At 45.8% G+C, this 23,030-nt stretch overlaps 1 protein-coding gene across 6 annotated transcripts in view; it reads right to left on the bottom strand.

Moving 5' to 3' along the window:
* The window catches only part of SHC4 (SHC adaptor protein 4), a 30,820-nt gene extending 9,027 nt beyond the window's left edge, over positions 1-21,793 (bottom strand). For 2 of the 6 annotated variants that reach the window (XM_054168758.1, XM_054168763.1), the window contains exons 1-6: positions 20,384-21,793; positions 13,195-13,265; positions 5,869-5,932; positions 4,859-4,978; positions 3,171-3,224; positions 790-841 (exon numbers count right to left, since the gene is read on the bottom strand). In XM_054168758.1, the coding sequence (XP_054024733.1) occupies positions 790-841; positions 3,171-3,224; positions 4,859-4,978; positions 5,869-5,932; positions 13,195-13,265; positions 20,384-20,962 (940 nt within the window). In that variant the 5' untranslated portion in view covers positions 20,963-21,793. The remainder of the gene's footprint in view (positions 1-789; positions 842-3,170; positions 3,225-4,858; positions 4,979-5,868; positions 5,933-13,194; positions 13,266-20,383) is intronic. The other 4 variants (XM_054168760.1, XM_054168761.1, XM_054168759.1 and 1 more) reach the window with 4 other exon arrangements.
* Positions 21,794-23,030: the final 1,237 nt, after the last annotated feature.

The following is a 23,030-nucleotide window of genomic DNA, read 5'->3' as shown; positions in this document are numbered from 1 at the left end:
TGTTGGGCCAGCAGCCAGCCCTGGCCCACATGCTGCCAGGTTACAGAACTTCTACGTTGCATTGATGCTGGGACTTGCTGGTGAAGTCAAAGGGTACCCTAAGTTAGTCAAAACAGCAATGATGGAGCTACAGAGAGGTGGCAGGTCAGACTACAAGGCTCCACCCTCATCTTCTCCAGAAAACATCCTGATCTTCTGAGCCATCTATAGCACCTTAGAATGAGCTTTCCACATCATAGCCCTCGGTAGTGTTGCTCTGAGAACTGTCTGGCATGAAAGAAGCAGTCAAAGGCCAGTCTTTTCTTGTAGTGCAGGCAAATAGTAAGTGATGGAAAGGGATTTTATCCCCTGGGTTAGTTTCCAGAGGGGGGAAGGTTGCGTACACCTGACTTCCAGAAACATGCACAGGAGTCTAGATTAGATGGGAGGCTTATTCACTACCCTTCCCTCATTTGTACGTTGTCCCAGAGCAAGGCAGCTGCTCACTTTGTGAGGCTTGGCCCTTCCTCCCAAGACAGAGCCAGCCTGGGAAGGTTCCTACCCCTGGATGGAGCCCACAGCTAGTACAGCTTTAGTCTGACCTGCAGAGTCTTGCTTTGCTGCACAAAGACTATGACATGTGAAGCCACAGCCTGCATACCATCATACATGTCCCTACAGGGAAGTCAGAAACTGTAAAGAATATTAAGTTGTCCAGTAGCTTTCTTAATTGAAAACTTGAACAATCCCTTGGTACACATGAAGCAATCACATAAAACATGCAGAGCAGTTTGAAAATTGTTTCCATACCTCTCTGATTAACAGGATCTTTTGCTACATAGGCAACATAGTCTGTAGTATCCTATAAGAAAGACAACAACAAATGTTTTTAAAGTTATCATCATGAACAACCCTACTACCACAGCAAAGCAACTGAGTATAGAGATATACTCTTTTCTTTAAAAACTGTGATTCTTTCAGGGGAAAAAACCCAAGAGGTACAAGCAAAGTGGGCTACTGGAAGGATCAGCGGCACACTGGTGGTTATCAATACACTTGTTCTGAAATGTTTTCCTTATAACAAATGCACAAGAGCATTTGGCACTCTTTGGGTCTTCAATAAACTGTGTATTCAATTTCAAACTCTGCAACAGGAGTGGAAACACAACTGATGCCTCATCAGCAGGCAATGCTGCTCTCTGCTGTTGCTCCCATGGAGCTCAAAGCCTCTCCTGTGTAACACATCAGGGCTGTGTGATCCCCAGCCACAGCTTTTAGCTTTGACAGTCCTTATCAATATCAGTGGAAGACAAAATAGTGCAAACATACTGCAAAGGACAAGTGAGACCATTCCAAACTGAGTTTTGAAAGCATCTTACAGAAAAGTTGGTCTTCAAAATACTGCAGAATAAAATGTGTATCTGATCTCCTTCCTGCTGCCTGATTTCAGGCTGGCTAAGATTAGGTTAAATTACCCTGGATCTCAAGGCTGCTGCTGAGATCAGACAGCCTCAGTATAATCAGTTGCCTGTTTCAGATTCTCTTTCCAGCCAGTGTTGAAATAATCCACACCTTTTCTAGTCAATCTAAAAAGGGAACTGGAATAGAAAAATTAATATTCCTAGTCATACTGGCAAAAGCAAGGGCACTTGATAATTCAGTGTTGTAGTAAAAATGGTGAGGTAATGAATAACATTCTTTTAATTATTAAAGATGCATTTTGTTATTTGGGATCTTTAAGGTGGGATAGGGAAAATGCAATTCACAGCTTAAAGGCATGGCTCTCTTGAGGGAAGATGCAATCAGCTGGCAGGAAACAAGGCCTCCATTTGCAATACTCACAAGAACAGCCATTTAATAATTCACCATGAACGACACAAGAGGCAGGTCTTGGGGCCAGCAGAACTTGTCCTAGATGGGTTTTTCCCCAAATCTCCAAAGTTAGCATCATTGAAACAAACAAAGCTAAATATTTCTTTTGCATTTAGTGAACTCAGTGTTTTCTTCCTTTTTTTTTTTTTTAAAGTTTATAAATATTTTAGCATACATCTTTAAAATAAATTAGATCTAGGGAGCAACGAGAAACTAAAGTAACTGGAGCAGCACCTGCTATTTTTATATCTTTCTAATGCATATGTACATGCATGGATGACTTTGCTTTAAAATAAAGCCACAATAGGCTTTGTTCTTGGGCAGAATATTGCTGTTCCTTAACCATGCAGAGCAACACTGAACTGCACTTAAACCCTGAACATGGGGGCAGGTGGAGAGATGAGTCCTGTGGAAGCTGCCTCCCATTTTAAATGTAAGGGGAATTCTGGAAAAATTACCTGAACAAGCAGCCCAAATTGCCGCTTATCAGTACATTTGTAGTTACCACTTCTGAGCAAGACCTCCATTTGATGTATCTTCCCAGTAAGAAAAGTGTCACCAGATGCAACACAAAGCCCATTTCCTGCTGCACATCTGTGCACAAGCACATTACTTGGTGATCTTGCTATTAAGCACTGACTGAACCCAGCCCTGCAAATCCTCTGAGATCTGATGGGTTCTCTGTCCAAGACCATTGCAGGGTAGTAGCATTTAAGAAAAACCCCAACATTAAAAAGGTAATCAAGCTCTGAAGAATTATTCATCCAATCCACTGAGCAGAGGTCTGAAAACACATCCTTGAATTTTCCAAGCTGTAAATGTTACACAAAGACAAACCTGACAACCTGCACCTAGGGCATGGTATATACTTCAAAACCAAGGCAGCTTAAGGACATATTCAAATTATTTAACTACCAAGAAAACTGGAGTTTGGAAGGGAAACACTGCGATGTTCAGCACAGCAGGGCACCAATGCTTGGAAGGAGCTGATTACAGGGACCACAGAACCAATGTGATTCCTATTTTCACCTGTTCTTATTTTTAGATCCTCAAGTCTGAGGGCTTTTGAATGAATTGAAGCTCATCGATGGGCAACAGGAAAGTTAACTATACATATCTATCAAAGATCCACTGAGTCTCTATTTTACATCTCCTTTGCAGTGTCAGTCCCTGAGTCTTCTTTTATTACCCTGAAGTGTGGTGTACTCTCTTAATGCTTGTGGATAGCGAGGGATGAAGCCAAGTATTTGCAGGTACTTGTATTGTCATTAATAATTTCATTTTACCTGCAAAAGCACATCTTAGAAAGCAATACTTACTGGGTCACCTCCAGAAGCAAATGAGATGGACTGCATGTGATGGTTGGCAATAATCTGAAAAGCATGACAAACTAGTTAAACATGCTCCTGTGCCACATGTTCAGAAAACAGCAGAGTATATATATTCATACAGCAAGCAATTAAGTTCCTGACAGCCCCATCCATTAATACATGCACATATCATTTGTGAATGAAGGAGATAAAAACAGGAGTATTTTTGAGACTACCCATTCATGTTTAGTAATGTCTAGATCCCCAAATAATCACCCTCAAAGGGTTTTCAGAAGGAGTTCAACCACCAACTTCTAACCTGGTCAATATGAAGCTAAATGAGAGTGTGAAATGGGAATAACTGGAGACCCTGGATGTATTGCAGTCTTGAGTTACTAATTATTCTTAAAATCACCAACACATTTGTTTAAATTACTCATGTATAGAATGGTGGTGTTTTCACAAACAGGCTCCACTGATACTCCGATCATACTCTCTCACTGCTAGCACCAAACTGCTGCCCGGTAGAAGCTACACTACCAGATCAAGCATCCGTTTTTCTTGGCTTCAAAGACAGCCTCATCTCTGGAGTCAAACAGTTGTTTACTATAAAATCCAGGGCAATAGATCATGCAGGAATGAACACAGTGAAACATGGTGGTGGCGCAAGAATTGAATAAATTGGATTTTCCATTTGCAAAGGTCTAGTAACAAAAGACCAAGAAAAAATGTCAAGATAGTGCCCTGCACACCCATGTGTGCAGCAATTGGGCATTAGGAAGGATATCTGTCCAGCCAGCTTTCAGTCCTGTCACAAGAGGGATCATCTTAAATGGGCCATACTTTAGCTGCCACCACCCAAGTTTCATCCATTTTAGGGAAACCCTTTGCTGCTGTACCTGAAAGAAAGGCAAACCTGGTGCCATAAACCTTTCTTCTCCTAGCACAGAGGTCTAAGGAACAGAAGATCTCTGTGCTCCAGGAAAACCCCCAAGAGCTGCTGGATGTTCAGCATAGCACCAGCTCAGTGCAACAATTCCTCAGAGCCAGTGAGCCAAAACTACCTCCCTGATGTTCCCCTGCTCCATCTTGGAGTGAAGCCTGCTACTGGCCCCAGGCAAGATCTTTCTAGGAACTGAAGCCAAAGCTGACAGAGCAATTAAGTGGCTAGGATGAAGCTCCTCAACATATCTGCCAAGAAGGGAGCACACCCCAGTTCCAGTGCAGATCCAGGCCCTTGGGAACACATCTTAATGTAACCCAGAGACTTTGCATAGTATAACTGATAATGCACATATATTACCCAGATGTAAAAGAGCTTTGAATGACACCAAAGCCAAGCTCTGACTCATCGTTTACGTATTTTTTTTCCCCTTGTCAGAAACTCTGGTCAGAATTAGTGCCTTGTTTTTCAGGCATTGTACAGGCAGAGAAACAGGTTGCCAAGTGCTTAAGGATGTCTCCTCACATTGAAGACCCCATCACAAACAGAAAGTGCATTTGCTGCATATCCAATTTCCCCCAAATGCTCTTCATTTTAAATTCAGAGGCATCGTGTAATTCAGCTTTACTGGGCATGCACGAGAATACTACAGGGTGCTGCTTTCCCTTTGAAGCATCCAGCCAGCTTCTCAAGCTATGAAAAGAGGAGAATACAGTAGCATGGAGAAAACAACGCTGATTTATATGTATCCTACCTGGTGCGTGTCCACATTAATCAAAGTAAGGCTGCTTGTAGAAATGGTCAGCTTTATATTCAGGCCAGAAAACTGAAGGTTACTTTTGCCAAGTACAGAAGATAGAAACTTCACTGGAGGCTTTGAACAAAGAAATAAAGAGGCTGTCAGCTGAGTCTGTCAGAGGCAGAAACATATCAAAGTCAAGTAGATTTTATGATATCTTATTGAGCGTTTCAGTGGAGCAAGGATAAAGGCTTGATCAAATGCAGATAGTTCTTCTAACAAATACCAGCTAAGAATACAGTACTTGTAGACAAGGTTTTTATGTCAATATTGGGAAAAAATCTTTTAAAGCAAAATCCCAGTGAGTTAAATATTACAGCTGTCTCAGTAATTCATGTATAATGTAGAATTTTCCTGCTGAACTCTGCTTTGTTTCCTGGGGATGAAGCATGTCTGAGTAAATAAAGAAATTCTCTCATGTATTCATTTTTTCAGGAGTAAGTTCATTCCTCCCAAGACCCAAAGTTGTGGAAGGGAATCAGTAAGTTTCACTGGACACATCCCAGCAGCAAGCACTGACAGTTGCACCCCAGTTATTCAATAAGTGATCACCCCATTAGACGCTGCCACTTCAGTTGTGTTTAATTCTTTTATATACGTAAATAAAATCAGGTAATCCTTCAGTGAAGGATCCATAAAAAACCAAGCAAACAAACAACTCCACCCATCTCTGACATCTTACCAGCCAGAAACTAAAAGCTGTAAAGCACTGAGGACTGCAAAGGCTGGTAAGAGCAGGAACTCTGGACAAAACATTGATCCTGAAGAAAATAAGGTAGGGCATGGCCTAATCCCCAGATCAAGCAGACTAAACAGCGTGTTACAAGCACTTTCATGTAAGACTGAATTCAGATGGATTAATGTGCACTAACTCCAGCACAGACTGAAGCCTGTTAGAGAATCATGTATCCATCTTATCAAAATAAGATATAGAAAATTAATTGTTCAGCTAAAAGAGTATTTACCTTCCGCTTTTTTATAGCTCCATTTGTACCTGACACAGCTTCACACAGCCGGCTTATTGCTTCCCTGCAAGCACAAAAATACAGCACAAAGTGTTGGATCATTCCACCTGCATCATCTGTAACAGGGCCAGCAACTCCACAATTTATTGATATTGTCCCATTTATAAACACTTAAATATTCTGGAAGATCTTTCACAGTTACTTTTCTTTCTTCTTTCCTCCCACTGTTAAAACCCCACCTATTTCACAAAATACAGTTAGTCAGTAGTCTGGTCTGGGTTGATTTCTTTTTCTTCATATCCCGTTCACCTAATGAAAATTTGTTATTAAAAAAACCCATCAAGTAACCACAGGAACTGCAAACAACCTAATACCTTCAAATCCTTTTTCTCAGTACAGTTGATCAGTCTCTTACCCAGCAGGAGGGGATTCTCCGTGCCTTAATCCTACTTATTGAGAGCAGTTGAGACAGGCCAGCTGGCTGGCACCATTGCCTTTTTTTTTTCCCCCTTTCCTTTTTATTTATTTATTTATTTCCCCCCTTTACTTCCCACCCACCCCCCACCCCCAGCTTCTCAAATTCTTTTTCAAATTGGAGAGTTCTGTTTATCTCTCTCCAACTCTGGCACGTAGTCCCTAAACTAGACGTCCTTTCCAGCTACCCACTATTCTCTGCAGGCACCTCTCAGTTAGGGAAGCAGAAAGGTAAGGTGTGAAGTACTCGGGTGTTTTCTGGTCTATTTCAAAGACAGCTAAATTGCACACTTAAGAGAACACAGGCACACTTAAGATAACACAGTACTGCACTGCGCCTATTTTCCACATTAGAACAAAGAAAGATCTGATCCGTGCTCCGGCAGGTTTGGACTCACAGTGGAGCACGCAACTGCCCTGGTTGAGGTTAGCATGGCAGCAGGAAAGAAACATTTTGCTGGCAAACACAGCCTTTCCCTGCCTGATATTGATTGTTCTGAAGTCAGTGGGAGACTTGCTGGGCTAGGTAATGCTTAGCAAATTTCCTTAACCTTGCCTGGATATGCTGGTCCAAGCTGCAACTCCAGCTTCTCCAGCTGCCCTGGTCCTCCATGTAGGGCTGCCAGCTGAGCTGAGCTGCCATCCCCAAACACCCACTCAAGTGTCCTGTCCCATGGTAGAGAATTCCTGTAGCCTCAGCCTTTCTCTCACAGCTGAATTTGGGCTTGGACTTTCAAGGGCTGGGATATTGTTTTGTTCTCAAGAGGAAGGGAATTAGTTTGTTTAGTTATTTGTTTATGTTATTGGATTATTATCCAAAGAGCTAATTAGAAAATGAGCCTTGTTAGGAAACTTTGTCTGTTCTCAAATCCCAGTGTGTGTGGGAGGAATATGCCACTGGGCTTCATTTCCTGAGAAAGCTTTAGTTCAGAAGGGCTAAAATATACCAGGAGGCCACACAATGGCAAGAAGCTCCAGCCATGCCCCACAAAGCAGAGGTTCCCCAGTGAGGAGTGTGGTCTCCCCAGGACCCTGTGTCATGCCCAGGGTACAGACTGGACCACAAGTAAAGGAAGCACAGCACCAGTGAGCCACAGCATTGCTACTATCACCTGCTCAGTGCCCCATGGACAGTGCTATGCTGAAAGCACTGAAAATCAGAGATGCTATGCAGAATCTTCCTGTCAAGGAACATCCTGAGAATTTCAACCTGGAGACTGTTAAATGAATGAAGACCTCACTCACAGCAAAATAATAGAAGTGCAATTAATATGTTCTGAGTGAAAAGAGCAGGGAAGAGGAAGAGCCTCATCATGGGCTACACAAGGAACAGAGCCTTTTAAACATTGCCTTTTTTTTAGCCTTTTAAAGCAAAGCACTTCCCCCTACACAGCTGAAAATAAGTTTTTGAAGCAAATTTATCATATCCTTCTTGTTTAGCTCCTGTTTTAGTTAGCTGTTGCCAATAGAAAGGCTGAAACTGAAAAAAAAAGGGGGGGGGAAGAAATAAATGGGAAAGGCATCCTGCAGGATGATCTTGCAGATTCCAATAATCAGCTTGGAAAATGAGAGCTCATCTTCTCATTCAATATTAAAGGAAATTAAAATCAGAGCCAAAACATTAAAGGCAGCTTGGAGCCTTCAAGTCTAGCTCTACCTAGAAAGAAAACCAGATACAGAACAAATTGGAAAAATAGGGGAGTCATCTATTTTGGTGACAAATGAGTTCTCATACGCTTCAGGCAACTCATATGGAATAAGGAGTTGTAGGCAAAGTTGCCAGCAACAGACCCTGTTCCTGTATATGCCACTTCACCACCCTCTGGAGCACCTGTCCAGCAAACAGGAACCCATTCTACTTGACTTAATTCTATTACCTCTGTTTGGTAGGAGAAAACGTGTTCTCACAGACTCTTCTTGCTGATTATCTCTGGGTGGTTTTCCAGGTGATCTAACAAACTTCCTCAAATGTTACTTAAAAGGTATGAAAAGCAGCAGTTTCATAACAGCTTGCTACTACAACTAAACACTTCTGTCATTTTTTTCCACAGGACAGGTGGACCTGAACTAGAAACAGCACTGTACATTAGGAAGTAAAGCAGCTCTGGATACGTCCACAATAAACTGAAGTAGGATTTACTGATCTGTGCCTTCATCCTGGAAGTCTGCTATTAATTCATGCTTAAAGCTGTTCCATTTTTAGTTGCTTGGGCAGTCTCTTCTTTTAGACCTTCTAGATGGCATATACCTGTGCAATTAATCACTTTGCTCCTGGGTAAATGTGCAACCTTTATGGGTTCAGGCATTTGCTTGTCTTGTTTGATATCTTCCAAATGTGAGGCAGTAACAGAAAACGTGGCCTTGTTATTCCAGTCATGATGATGCTTTTTCTTTCTTCCTTCCCTATCATTCATCCCAAAGCAAAACACTTTGGAGTTACTTTTTTTTCTTTTTTTTAATATCTCCTTTTAAAACAGCCTGAATGAGGTAACTCCACTTGCATACTCTGCAGTAGCTCATCTCAACTCTGGGAGCCACAGAGAGAAATCAGGAGAGCTGTGAGGAATTTAAATCGTTCTTTTGTTTAAGGCAGAGAAAATCTTGGTCCTTCAATCCTCAGGCATCTTCTGCCATTTGAAGTGGAGTGACTGTGTCAGTGCCCACACCATTACATAAACTGATCATTGTTTCATTGACACAGTTTTCACTTTCTGTAGTGAATGGAAGAGATTTGGGTCAGCTCTTTTCACCATCCTGAAAAATATTACTCTGAAGCACTTTGGTCCCCTGGGCTGTCAGCAGCAGCAGGCCTACCACAGAAGCAGAGGTCCTGTTCATGGCCCCAGCAGATCCATTACAGACAGAATTTCCCAGGTGTTATTCTACTGGGCAGTAGTTCAGTGAGGATCAAGGCTGACACAGATCCCTACAGGGACCTCTGCAGAATCCAGGAGTTGGGATGCGGAAGCTTCTTTCTTTGCCTGGGACAATGAGCCTCCTGAGCACATAGCTGTAGGCAGCTCCCCACCTCCTGGATTGACATACACTTAACCAGGACAGTGCCACATCCCCAGCACAGCTCAGTTGTGTAGAAACTGGTGGCACAGGGAATTTTAGCTTTCTCACAAAAAATCTGGTGCAGCCCCCACCTCCCTGCTCCCTCTGCCTGCTGGGTTAGCAGCCAGACACCTGACCAAGCTGCAGCCACTTGGCAAGGGCTCAGCAAGCACTGGAGCAGGAAGGAGTGAGAAAGACATCCCCATTTTAGGCTTCCATTAGCCTTTAGATCAGCTCACCTGTACAGGTTTTCTCTGTGCCTGCCCATTTGGAGCAGAATCCACAGCAGACACTGAGGAGAGCACCGTGCTGGCAGTAACAGTGAGCCCCTTTGTTTATTGTTCCCCCAAATGAGAGTAAAAGACGAGAGAAGGGCTGATGTAAGCCTGCAAGCATGCTGTTGAAGATTTGCTTTTAAGCATCTAGAGTTCTGCCTACACCATCTAACAGAAAGGGATTGTGTGGCTCAACAAAGTTGAAATTAATCTTCCAAACAAAGTCAGCTTTCTTCCACCAGCCCTCCCCAGCAGCACGACTCAGATGCCCTTTACTGCCTGACCATTTTCGGGTTTGCAAGTTAATGCCCCAATCTGAGATACTGAATTCTTTTTCCCATAAATGCCCAAATACAATGACTAATAACAAGCCTGATTTAAGAGACTTGTAAGAGAAAAAAAGCAAAGACAAGACCTGCCACAGCACAAGGGCAACAGCCTGAACACATCTTGTATTGCATGTTTATGGCTTCATGCAAAGCCTCTCAAGCAAAGAGTTTATTTCTTGGCATTACTCTTGTCTTCTACATGGAGTCTGGGATCACAAATTTCTGCAGAATGGCAGGAATAACCTAAAAGTGTGTGAACTGGGTCACAGGCAGGCAATGGCAGAAAGCTGGAAAAGAAAAATGCTGTGACAAAGTCCCCTCTGCCTACACCCCCAAGCTGAGTCATCAAGGGTCAAGGGTAAAGAGCACTTCAGTGCCTGGCCCTTCCCTTGCTATGCTTGCGGTCATTCAACCTGATGGCCATACAACATCTCTGCACCCCATGGTCATTCCTAGCACTGGAAAGGCCACTTTCTGCTTTCCCCAACACTGCAGCTTGTAAACAACTGAAAATCTAAGTCCAGAAAGAAACTAGATAAAAATCATCCACAATCATCGGTTTTGACTCCTCACAGCACTTCTCCATATACAAGTTTGTTGATCTTTCAAACACTCATGTGAGATAGGTACAGAATATGTTCAATTTTAGAGACCAAGACACTGAGAATGCAAATATGCATGAAGCAGGGCAGGGAGCAGACATCATTAGAGACCCTCTCTACATCACTTTCAAACAGAAAATGCCTCTTTGTTAGTGAAATGTCACCAGAGTAATAAAAATATTTTTTACCCCCAGTGCAAATGACAGAGATGATTAAAATGGGATCATTTCCAATAACTCCTTGGTTGGTGTGCTGTATATGCCATCTATAAACTTACTCCCCCAGGAGAACAACAGGGGAATAATCAATGTTATCTCCGCTCCAGTCAGCATGTCATCGATCGAACTTTAACGTCTGTAGGCACGAGCTCAGCATTTCGGCATTCGGTTTGCAAACAGTTGAAGGTTTGAATTTCTCATGCACAAAAGAGCTCGTTCAGGTCAGCAGTGGCTTTTTTGTTGTTTTGGGTTGGGTTTTTTAGGTGATGGAAACATCATGTAGTTCTGGTTAACAAAACCTTACTATTTAGGCCAAATTGAAGTTGGCAAGCTCTTGTCACAGTAATTCATCTTCGTTGTTTTCCAGACAAACCATCCCAAGCTCCATGTTGTACATGCAGCACCATACATACTGCCTGTCTTGCAAACGGGAGATAAACTTGCTCCTTGGCAGAGGCTGCTGAACGTAGCAGCTTGGTCTGAATGCCCCAGGCTGACTGCTTTGGGCTACATGTCCTACATGGCTCTTTTTGATCAGTAAACCACTAGGCTGAGGGAAGTGTATCTGTATCTCAGGCACTTCTTCAGGCAGACATGCAGGAACAGGGTAAGCATGTGCCTATGTCAACAGTGGCTGATCTTGAATATACAAAAAGGTGGCTTTTGAGTGTGGTATATAGGCATTTAAGGACTCAAGTTTTTCAGTTTCATGCTTTTAGCTAAGTCTAGAGCTAATAGATAGAAATGCAACACTTGTCTCCTCATGTGCCTTCCCTTTCTCTGGGATTTCTTTGATACAAACATTTGAGGAAGCGAAAGAGCATCTATAAATCACAGGAAGCTTTAACCACACTCCTGGCATCCTCAGCATGAACCCATGACAGAAAAACAGTTGAGCAAAGGAGGGAACATGTCTTAAGGCCAGGCCAAAATACTCTGCACCCACCCATCCCTCCAAAAAGCCTTTGGAGGTGCTGGGATACTGGGCGGCTAATGGGGCTGCCCAGCAGAGCACCACCTCTGGCAGCTGGAACATAAGGAGCACTCAGCACTCTGAGCTGGGAAGAGGGTGCTTGTTTTCAAAACTCAACCATGCCTGCACCCACAGACTTGCAGAAGTAATTGTAAAAATAACACTGGGCTTTTCTAAAAGTTCCTGACAAGACATTTCAGCAGCCCCACAGGTACATGTCTATCACTTTATCTACACCCTGCAGCTGGCACTGATCTGCAACAGAAATTGCAAACTTCTCGAAAGACCACTAAATATTTCATGTTTAAACCACATTCAGCTGTATCTGAGAGCAAAATATTCATCTTCTTTCTGATCTCCAGCCTAGAAACCTTGGCCTGCAGTACAGCTGGAAATAGCTGTATTTCAATGTTTTCCTTCCACTTCCAGCTGAGCCTGTCCTCAATGCAGATGCTGATGGGGTCATACAATGCCATATCTTACAGAATCAGACACAATGACAGGAGTAGGAAGGGACCTCTAGAGATCATCTAGTTCAAACACAGTGCCAGAGCAGGTTCACCTAGAGCGGGTTGCACAGGAATGTGTCCAGGTGGGTTTTGAATCTCTCTAGAGAAGAAGACTCCACAACCTCTCTGGGTGGCCTGTTCCAGTGCTCTACAACCCTCTAAGTAAAGAATTTCCTCCTCATGTTTACATGGAACTTCCTATGTTCAAGTTGATGGCCATTACCTATTTTCCTGTCACTGGAGATCACTGAAAAAAGATTGGCCCCATCCTCCTGACATTCACCCTTTAAGTATTTACAAGCAGTGCTAAGATCCTCCCTTGGTCTTCTCTTCTCTAAGCTAAAAAAAACCCAAGAAAGTCTCTCAGCCTTTCCTCATAAGATGAAGGGATGATCAAAAACCATTAGATGACCTCACTCAACTGAGGGACTGATGGCACTTTATGTGTCAGGTGTGAAGGAGGATTGCAGGGAGCCCTGCAAGCACTCCTTGGCCACCCACAGTTGTGGCAGCACTCAAGTGTCCACCCTGTGTCCTGGGCAAGCTGTGTGGGCAGCACTGAACCACCTGCATGGCCTGGCTGCTGCTGACACCCAGCTCATTGGGCATGTCCACATTGTGCCACCACTGCAGGGAGTAGGGGTCTCTGCATCCAGAACAGGAACTGGGAGAGATATTAGGTCTGTGGCTGAAACAATTCATTTCCCAACGCAAATAGCCTATTGTAATGATCAAATAACTTAAATCATCACTTGGGGAAAAACAAACCAGACCATACAAACTCCTATTCAAAATCGTGTCACAGCTTGGCATGCACCCTTGGCTTTATACAGAAATTAGCACTTGGGCTTTTCATTCTTGGGCTGAATTTCATTTGGATACCACCTACCTGGTGACTTGTGTTCGTGTGCCAAAGTCCAGGGACCTCATTGACTGCAGCACTTCAATACAACCCATGTACTAGAGAAAAGAGAGACAGAGGGAAAGAAGGACTATGTTAATATTGACACACAGGTAGGAGGAGGATCATAAAAGGAAGCAAATATGATTTCACTCCACTAAGTATATGCAGAACCATAGACTAAATGGAAAATCAAATCAGCCATTCTAAAGCTGCTTCCTAAATAGATCTTGTTTTACTGGAAAGTGAAGAGAAAAGCAATAAAGATACCAGTGGCTTCCACAACATGGAACACACAAAAACCAAAGCACTCTGGGGACATGAAATCCAATCATTCCTTTTTTCCAATTCACTTATTCCCACTGATTAGCCTGTGGCACTGAGCTGGGAGGAATACATGAACACTGCAGGGAGCAGAGGATCTCTCAAAGCCCCACAGGACCAATGCACTCAGATCCCCTGTGCAGAAGAGCTGAATGTCCCCTCAGAGCAGTGGGAGGCATTACTAGGCATGAGCAAAACCACTGGCTCCATGCTGCTGCATGCCTGATGACAAATAACCTCTGCAGAAGATGAAGGAGATAGAGCAATTCCAGCTCATAGCAGCAGCTCTTTAAGAGCTGACCTGGTTTAAATTAGAGGCTGACTCCCACACTTCTGTTGCATCGGGCAGACACGGGGGCTTTGTCTATACTAGTTTAAGATTTGCATAGGTGTGATTTTGGGAACCATCAGGAGTGTGATGGCATTGTCAGCACATAGACTCCTCTGATGTTATGCACAAACCTACAGAACATTTTAATCTCAATGAATTGTGCTATGCTAAGTCTATCCACTGAGTCTACCTCTCCCAAAGCATATCTTACTAATTCCTTCAGCATTTCTGTTGATATCCTGCTGTTGAAGCACTTTGATGTCTCCATTTCACAAGGCTGGCATAGATTCAGGTCTCTCAGTTTGATCCCCTCTTCTACAATGAATTCTCCAAGAGGGAAAATGCTTTCAGGAGCATCCTGCAGTGCTCACACAGTGCCCATGGGCTGCAGTGACATCCTGCCTGCCTGTGCATAAAGTCAAAGCCTCTGGGATATAGCAGACAACCTGGAAATCCCAAGCAGGGACATGCATGCTCTGTCCTCTTCTGAATAAACAGAAGCAGCACTGTCTGTCCAGAGATAGGTATTGTACTTGCTTCCTCTTGACCACCTTGCCTGTGAATCAATTTTTCTGCTGGGCCATTCAGAGGGGGTTGGATTTAGGTATCTGTTTCAGCTTTGGAGACATTCAGAAGTGAACGTCTATTTAAAAGAGAACATTATGTGTGCAGTCCAGCAGGGATTCCACAATTGTATTATCTCTGTTTTGGTTTCTTTCCAGATAGCAATATAACCCTCTGGAGAGCTCCAGAATTAGGTCAGAGACCTGGAAGGACATCAATAAGAATATGAATAGTTAGCAGAACTGCTTCCCTAATGAACATTTAATGATTTTGTAAAAGAGCTATCTTACTTGGTAAAGATATCCCTGCTTAACAGGAACAAAGCAAACGTGGGAAATCTGTCTAGAGCCTCAGTTTGTAGCACAATGGCAACCTCTGATCCTATGGTATAAGGTCAGGCATTCTGTTACTTGGTTGGCTGCTCCTCCATCCTTGAAAAAAAAGGAAGATTTAGAGGAGCAGGTGAGTCATATGCTGATAAGTGAGTCCCCACTGCATCCTGAACAGATGCGTGGGAGGCTACTCTAAGCAAAGAAGAAAAATCAATATTAGGTTTTTGCATAAGTGACCCTGAGTGAAGCTGAACTTATCAATGATTTACAAAAGACCTGGTTTTTTTTCCTTTAAAAGCCTGATCAGGGAAGTGCATTAACATGGCACCTCATTGCATGGCTCATTTCTATTAGCTGCCATTCGTTATCTAAACTAGCACAGTTTCGCATCTCAGAACCTTCGCATCTCAGTGGGAGAGTACAGAGATCCAGTGGAGCCCTGAGAAGGGTTATGCCTCAGGACAGGGGCAGAGGAAGTTGGGGTCACAGAGCTGGGAAAAAGCCCCTGGAGCACATAAAAGGACAATGGGATACCAGAAGCCTATTCAAGAAAACAAAAGACACACTCTGGGGAAGAAAGAGTAATTAACAAATAAACAAGGAAAATATTAACTCCTTCATAGCTGAGTCCAAGCAAGCACGAGCAGGGTGCAAAAATAAGGTTTATCTCAGAGACTTCTCATGCATCCTAGATCCTAGTTCAGGTGGTGTCCCTTCTCCCCATCCTGTGTACCCCAAACAGCAGCTCCAACAAAAAGCTAGTGGACTTGTCCAGGAAAACAGGGTCAAGGCCAAATCCTGCTTTCCTGCTGCAAGGAAGGTTAAGCTAAAGCAGGGCAGCATCACCCCAGGAAAGGAACCTTGCCCCAGCCCAAGCAGTCTGACAGGTGATAGCAACACTGAGGTTTCAGAAATGGTGTCCAAGAAGGTGGTTTAGCTTCCAAAGCTCCACAAAGAGAAGCATGGCTCAGCTTCACTGAGCTGCTAAAGGAAGCTGGAGACAGGCACAAGGGTGCTGTAACCAGTTACAGATAACAAGCACAGATACAACTGCAGAATTCAGCTACCTGTGTAAAAATAGAATGCCAACACTGAAACAATCTGAGTGTCAGCAGCAGGATGGAGAGCTCTTGCCAGCATGAGCAACAGCTCTCGGGAGCTCTCCCCTGCTGGAAAGGGAACGGCTGCTCTAACGGCAAGATGCACAAAGCTGTCCCCTGTGTCCCTGTGAAGAACTGGGGAGAGCGTCAGCACCAGGGGACGCTTCGTCTCTGGGTGTTTGAATCCAGAGGGTGGTGTGGAGCTGGCTGCTGTTTCCCCACGCCAGTGGAATGGCAGAAGGTGGCAGGAAGAGACAGCAGTTGCTGAAGACGCACACATCTTTTCACATCTATTTACAAGAGATGATGGAGAGTGACTGCAAACAGGATGAGAGACTGCGTGGGAGGAGATGTGAAGGCACTAGGCAGAGCTCATGTGAATAAGCTTTTCAGGCACCCTCTAATCCAGACCCACGTCTTGATTCATTCCCTGCCATAACGCAGTTAGTGGCTGCAGCTCCAGCCTGAATGACAGCCAGTGATTCACCCGCAGAAATGATACCAGGAGCGGCGCACCGAGCTCCTCATTCAACAATGCAGCTGCAGCCTTGCAAGTTTACCTATTAGTTAACTGGCAATCATTCATGTGTGATGCCAAGAGCAGCTCCCACAGACCCCATGGCCCGCTAACAAAAAATCCAAGTGACAGCACTTGCTCACAGAGACAGCCAGGTAACATGCTGCCACTGAACGGTCTCTATCCAAACAGATATGGGACCAGGTTCAAATTCCCTAAGAGTATAACCTTGCTGCCTGGGCAGAAACTGGCCCCAGGCAGCAGTGCTCTGTGTGCCCTGAACCACACACACACAGAGGAAGGAGCAGCTGCTCCAGGCTGACCTGTCACACCCTCCATGGACAACAGCAGGGGACAGGCATCCACATATGCACATTCAGGGCACACTTCACATCAGGCTTCTTCCACTCTATAGACATGCAACTGATCTTATATGTACACAGACATGATGGCATACATGCCAAAGTGCCAGCAGAGGATCAGCCTGTATATTGGTATAATTTCTCTACAATAAAGAATGCCACAAACAACCTCCACCATATTTCATTGTAACACCATTATATTTCAAAATACCTGGCAACAGCATTTCATTTCCATGTTAGTTAACTAGCACATTTTTTAGCAAAGCTGAACATCACCTCTCAAGGACTCAATCATTGTTAATTTAAGTCCAGAGTAAGGCACAGAGCCTTACTTCACATTAGGTCCAGCAACACCATCCTGCTGATTCTCAAGGGTGTCAGAGGGGCCACTGGTGCAGGATAGTGCTGAAGCCAGGTCATAACCTCCTGCTCAGGAGAAGCCACGTCCCTGGCATTCTCCAGTGAGCGAAAGCAAGGATGGCAATTGCCTCTTGGAATATTCCTGAGGCTCGTTACAGCCATAATGGATGCCAGCTGAAGACATGAGTGTTCTGGCCACTATGGGCACCATTTAGAGACAACCTTGGTTCCAGATAGGCAGCACTGTGGGAAGGCAAGTAGCAGGTAGAATGTGAACAAAGACAAGGTAAATATCCATCTTGTAAATCCTGCAGCAAACCACACAAAGTATGTTTGGAAAGATAACACTGTGAGAATCAGAGCTCCCTGGGCTCCTATTAAAATATTCTTATCTGGGCTCTTTCTTATTCACACAAGCATTTTGGTGAAAGATCTCAGCTTCCTTACTGGAGCCAGGTGACACATGGCCATGACACAGGTGCTCTGTCACCACCAGTCACACACAGCCACAGCTGCCTCCCAGGGCGATGCAAGGAGACCAGCACTGCCTCTTCTTAAACCAACCCCCAAAAGACAATTTTTGCCTCACTCCAGTCTGCAGGGGACAGCTGGATATTGGTCAGCATATTGTTGCCTTTCTAAACTAACTGTGGAACCTTTCCAGGTAAGTGCCAAATCCTCTGCAGACTCTGAGTAACCTTTTAAGGCCAAAGACTACTGGCAACAGCAGTACCTGTAACACAGACCTGCCCTTCCTCCTGAAATGGTCTCTGGAGAGATCCAAACAATCCCACACCCTAACAGGGAATGAGAAGCTGCACTGGGACAGCAGGTGTTCCCAAATATCACAGGAAGGAGAGCAAGAGCAGAGGGATCAGGAGAACTGGGGTAAGGATTGGAGCAGTTCCCACAGCTACCCTCCCTCTAAGTCTCTCTAGGTGAGACCATCCCTCTGCACCACACTCCTGCCATGCTGCAGCCCTGTGCTCCTGGCTGCTTCCCAGCCTGTCTGAGGCTTCACCACCAGCTTCCTGGGGAAATGAGCACCTTGTCTGTGCTCTGATGCTGAAGCTACAAAACCTTCAGGCTACTTATTTACTGACCTGCTTGTTATTAAAGAGACTGGTTGAATAAACCACCAAGAGTTTATTCAGAACACGTCAGCAATGCACTTGCAGCTCTCCTGGGGCTGGCTCCTGCAGACATACGGCCATGGGAGCAATAGTAGCAGGAAGACACAGGAAAGATGCAGGGGAAAACACATTCCCCTGTTGCATTAGGAGGTTCCTGCCAATTACTCCCTTTCAGAGATGTTCTCTGTGAAATAGGGTGATTTCCAGAAAGACCAGCAGAAAAGCATACTGGAAATACCACCTGGAGAGCAGCAGGAAGGTCAAGTCCTTCCCCATTTTGCAGGACATTCCCATCCTGTCATGCTCTTTTTTTCCTCTTTCTTCCCCCTTTCTTCCTCATGTGCTTCCCCAGCAGGTGACAGCCTCTGCTCTCGGCTCTGCACCACAACAGAAACCCGGGAAATAGCCCCTGCTAGTCATCATTTCCTCCCCCTGCCAAAAACTGAGGTCTTTACATGTGCCTCTGGCATTAGCACTTCAGCACAGGCTCCTCTGCAGGCTGGCATAGCACCCAGAGCTGTGGCAGCCCCTGTGCTGTCACAGCAGGTCACACCCTACGTGCTCATTCATCCCCTTCAGAAACCTGCTCCTGTCGAAATCTCAGCAGTTTGTGTCAGTACTAGAATTTGAAGACAAGCCAACATAAAGGACATGTATCAGCATGATGACATAGCACATCCCCTCCCTCCACCTGCTGCACATCAGTGAATGTCCCACAGCCTCCTGCAGCTCTGCTCACAGTGCTGTGCTGGGACAGTGTTAGCTTGCAGCCAGTGTCCCATCAAACCAGCTGTGCTACTGCTGTTGGACACCATGCAGGCATCTCATTCCTGCCTGGGGAAAGGTGAACAGTTATTTCCCCATCTCCTCTCTAACTTGCCTGTCCTCCTGCTACATTTGGATTGATTTTTCTTGGCCTTACTTCTTTCTTTAGATTTTCCTGCTTGCAAAACATCACAAGAGAGACAAACTTTGCATGGCTTATGGCTTTTTTACTCCTCCTGGTGCATTTTGATACCTACTGTACACCAGATTGAGAGCTCACATACTCTCTTATGACCCTACCTGCAGCCCACCAGGAGGGACAGATGTTGATTAATAACCCCTTGCACAGCTTGCTCCTGTGGTCTCCCTTGCATATCAGAGATGGCTATGAGGGCTGTGAGAGCCTTCTTCTCCCTTGGCCAGCTCAGCCATTACAGGAATATTTCTGAAGCAGGCTTTGACTGCCTTCTCTACCATTTCCCTGTGGTCTGCACTGGCTTCCTCTGTATAAGCAGTAGGCTGTTTTTGCCTGGGAGTGCTATTGACAGATGAATTGTGAGCACTAAAATGTGCCGAGTGAAAGGTTTGAAGAATAAAGCAATGGCAGACAAATGGCAAGACCTGGTCACAGAAATATAAAGTCCAGAGAGGAAAAAAAAACCAGAAAGCTCCCTAGTGTGGCAGGGTTGGAGGCAGAAAGTACTAAGCCCTGAAGGCATAGTGTCCTCTCAGCCACTGACTGCTAATTACAAGATGATACCTTCCAACACCAGTCTACAACATGAAGAACACCCAGAAAGGTTATTTCAGAGTATCTTTGGAGAAAATAGGCAATTTTCTGTATACTGTCATCATCAATAAGACAAGACATAGCCCTATAGCATCAAAGGGGCCAGGCAGCTTTTGCATCCTGCTCACTCACCCTCCAGGGCAGGAAACACAGGTAAGAGGTGCTTCAGGCAGCAGCAGTAGTCTCAGCACCTCTCACACACCCTTCACAATGAATACATCAGAGGCATGGGCCAGCATGCACCTTGTGCCCAAGAACTGCTTGGCAAAAGGATGGGAAGCCATGGCCTTCCTGCTCTCTCCTACATAATTTTCAGGCCAGAGCAACCCCTGTCTGAACTGTAGCTCAGCTGCACTCTATTAGAGAGTTTGAAGATAGTCTTTTGGAAACGAATGTTGTGTAATGTGTGGGAGAAGCTGTGGTCCTTTTCATTCCCTCAGCTTGACACCACAGCCCCACATATATCAAGACACAGCAAACACATGGGAGAAGTCAGTGGTTTGGGGCACTGTTGTCATGAAAGTGAACACAAAGTCACCCTGCAACCACCTGAGCAGTTTGCTTGGTCAGAGAATGAGAACCTTGTGCAAAGTACTCACCCGCACGCTGTAGGTTGTAGCTGGCTCCCCCACACCTTCGCCATTCTGCGCAAGGCTCCTGTCTTGCCTGCCCGCAGGAGCTGCCTCCTCAGCCCCTCGTGTGGTGCAGTCGCCTGCTGGCTTTGGGTTTAGGGCCAGCTTGTCCAGGTCAGGCTGTGGATAAGAGGCCGAGAGGCAGCTGATCTCAGGTGAGGTTGGGCTGCTTGGGATGGTAAAACACTCTGTGAGTTTAATCCGTGGCACTTCTTTCATTCCCAGACAGAAGCTTTTCAGTCCCAGCAGATTTGATGGATTGGCAAGTTTAATATTAGCCATCCGGGGGATCAGCGTGCACAGGGTGGTGCATGTGTCCTGTGGCCCCAAGGAGACATCTTCTGTCAGTAAATTAGGTGTTGAAGAATGGGAAGAGGAGGAAGAACCTTTGATATTGAAAGACGTATTTTGTGTACCTTCATCTAGGGATGTTATGGAATCATTCCTGAATCGGCTGTACTTAGCCCTGTGCAGCATTCCTGGATATCTGAATAACCCTACATACACGATGTGTCCAGCGAGGCTCTGCTGGCTGCGTTCTCTCATAGCCTTGGCACTTCTGTAACTGGATACTCTTGCATAAATTTGCTCTTGGAGGTAAATTACATGGAGATCAAGAAAGTCAAATAATAATACATAAAAATACCTATTGGTATTTTTGGCGACTACCCCTCGAGTGGTTTGTTTTCCTCAACGGATGAGGCTTAAAACTGCATGGACATCTGGCATTCTGTAAGAAGGAATAAAAGCAGCACACAGGAAAGCACAACAGTGGTACAGAAGCTTAAGCTGAAGAGCTGCTACCCAAACCTGCCTTCCTGGCTGCCTCAAACCAGGCATTAAATCCCACCCAGCTCTGAAGACTCACAGTTGTAGGAACATCGCTAATCGCAGTCCTAGCCGCAGAGAAAGCTTAAGCGTATTCCACACAAAGCAAAGCAAGAGAGCTACGGGCTCCAACATTTTTCATGAGCGGCATGAACACCGTAAGGTGCCCAGCTCCCTGCATTTCCACCGCCGGCTGCCCCAGGGCGAAGAGCACCGCTACGCTGCAACGCTCCTGCCCCGCGGACAGGCACGGACCCAAGGTTTTAGGGAAACACTGACCAGCGCCGGCGGTTCTCGGCGTCAGTCTCTCTAATTCCTGCCGGAAAGTCCTTCAGCACCATAACCCAAAAAACAGCGGGACACTGCCGCGCCTCCTCCGCCCTTTCCCGCGGGGCAGCAGCCCCGCAGCGCCCGGGCCGCCCCCGCCGCAGCCCCAGCCGCCGCCGGTTTTATGAATGAAGTTTTTGTGAATGAGGCTCGGCGCGTGCAGGCGAGCAGCGCCGTGAATGGCGCTCGGCGGGCGGCCGCGGCCCGGCGGCCCCCGGGGTGCGCCTGACAGCCAATCGCCGCCCGCTGCCGGCTCACGCGCCCTCAGCGCGTGGGGGCGGGCGGGACCCTCTGGACGGTGCTGAAAATCACGCAAAACCCCATTGCGGCGGCCAGCCCCGGCCCCCGCAGCCCCGGCTCCTTCTCCTTCGGCAGCGGTAGTGGCAGCGACAAGGGCCGGAGCTGGGACTGCCCGCCCGGTACCCAGGAAAGGACAGGCTGGGCCCAATCCCCAGCCCTGGAGAGGAAAGCCCGGCTCCATCTCGCGGGTCTCCGGCAGCGAATGCAGCCTGCCCGGGTCTCATTTCCTCACCGAAACTATCTGGGCCCTCAGCACGAGTAAGGTCGGCTCCGTGTGGGGCTTCGACGCCTCGGTTTGCGCGGTGGGAATAGAAACGCAACACCGCTGTAGTCACACCGTCCGTCACAAGGGGCTCGGTTCTCTCCCCTAGCTGCGATCTTTCCTCTGGCTAGGTTTTCGATACTGGGTTCACCTTCCTGATGCTGGCGGTGGTGCTGGTCTCACTCCCCGCTTTCAGTGCTGTAAATCAGCGCTGGTGGGTGAAGAGAGGCCGTGCTGGCCCCTGCCCTGGTCACCACACAATGATGAAATCCTGGGCAGAGAGAGAAAGGAGGGAAGAGCAGAGAGAGCTCAACACAACCATTGATTTTTTTTTCTTTCTTGCATGAAAGCTGATATTAATCCAAAAGATGGCACAGTTGCTGCAATAAAGCAGGGAGAAAAAAGAAAAAAAACCCCACCACAACACCAAACAAAACAGTCTAGACTCTCCTAGTGAAATATGGCTCAGAGGAAACGGCTGCTTTTGAATCAACCCCTTTTGTGGAGGATGGCTCAGACTGCTCACAAAAATCAAACCCAAAGGCAAAATCTGGCCCAGCCACAAGTTACCAGGAGTGACTAATTTCTCATGAAGCTTTAATGATAGCTTTGAGCATAAAAGGACAGAAAATGTTCAGGAGTGATTAGCAGCACTATTGATTGTGCTTTATGTACAAAAACTCCCTTGGCTTAAGCATCTTCCTTTCTTCATGCCTTCATTTTGATAGCACACCAGAACATGACATCATCATGGCTGGAAGAAACCTCTGGGATGAAGAGGCCACAGTGCCCTCACTGGCACGAAGCAAGCATGGTAGGGGGGAGGGAGGGAGGGGTGAGCTGTGCTTACCATAAAGGGGAGAACAAGGACCAGTGTTCAGAGAGATGCTGATGCCC

Source organism: Dryobates pubescens, chromosome 17 (assembly GCF_014839835.1).
Source record: "Dryobates pubescens isolate bDryPub1 chromosome 17, bDryPub1.pri, whole genome shotgun sequence".
NCBI classification, from domain to species: domain Eukaryota; kingdom Metazoa; phylum Chordata; class Aves; order Piciformes; family Picidae; genus Dryobates; species Dryobates pubescens.
The sequence above is the reverse complement of the archived record's forward strand: the minus strand, read 5'-3'. Positions and strand labels throughout refer to the sequence as shown.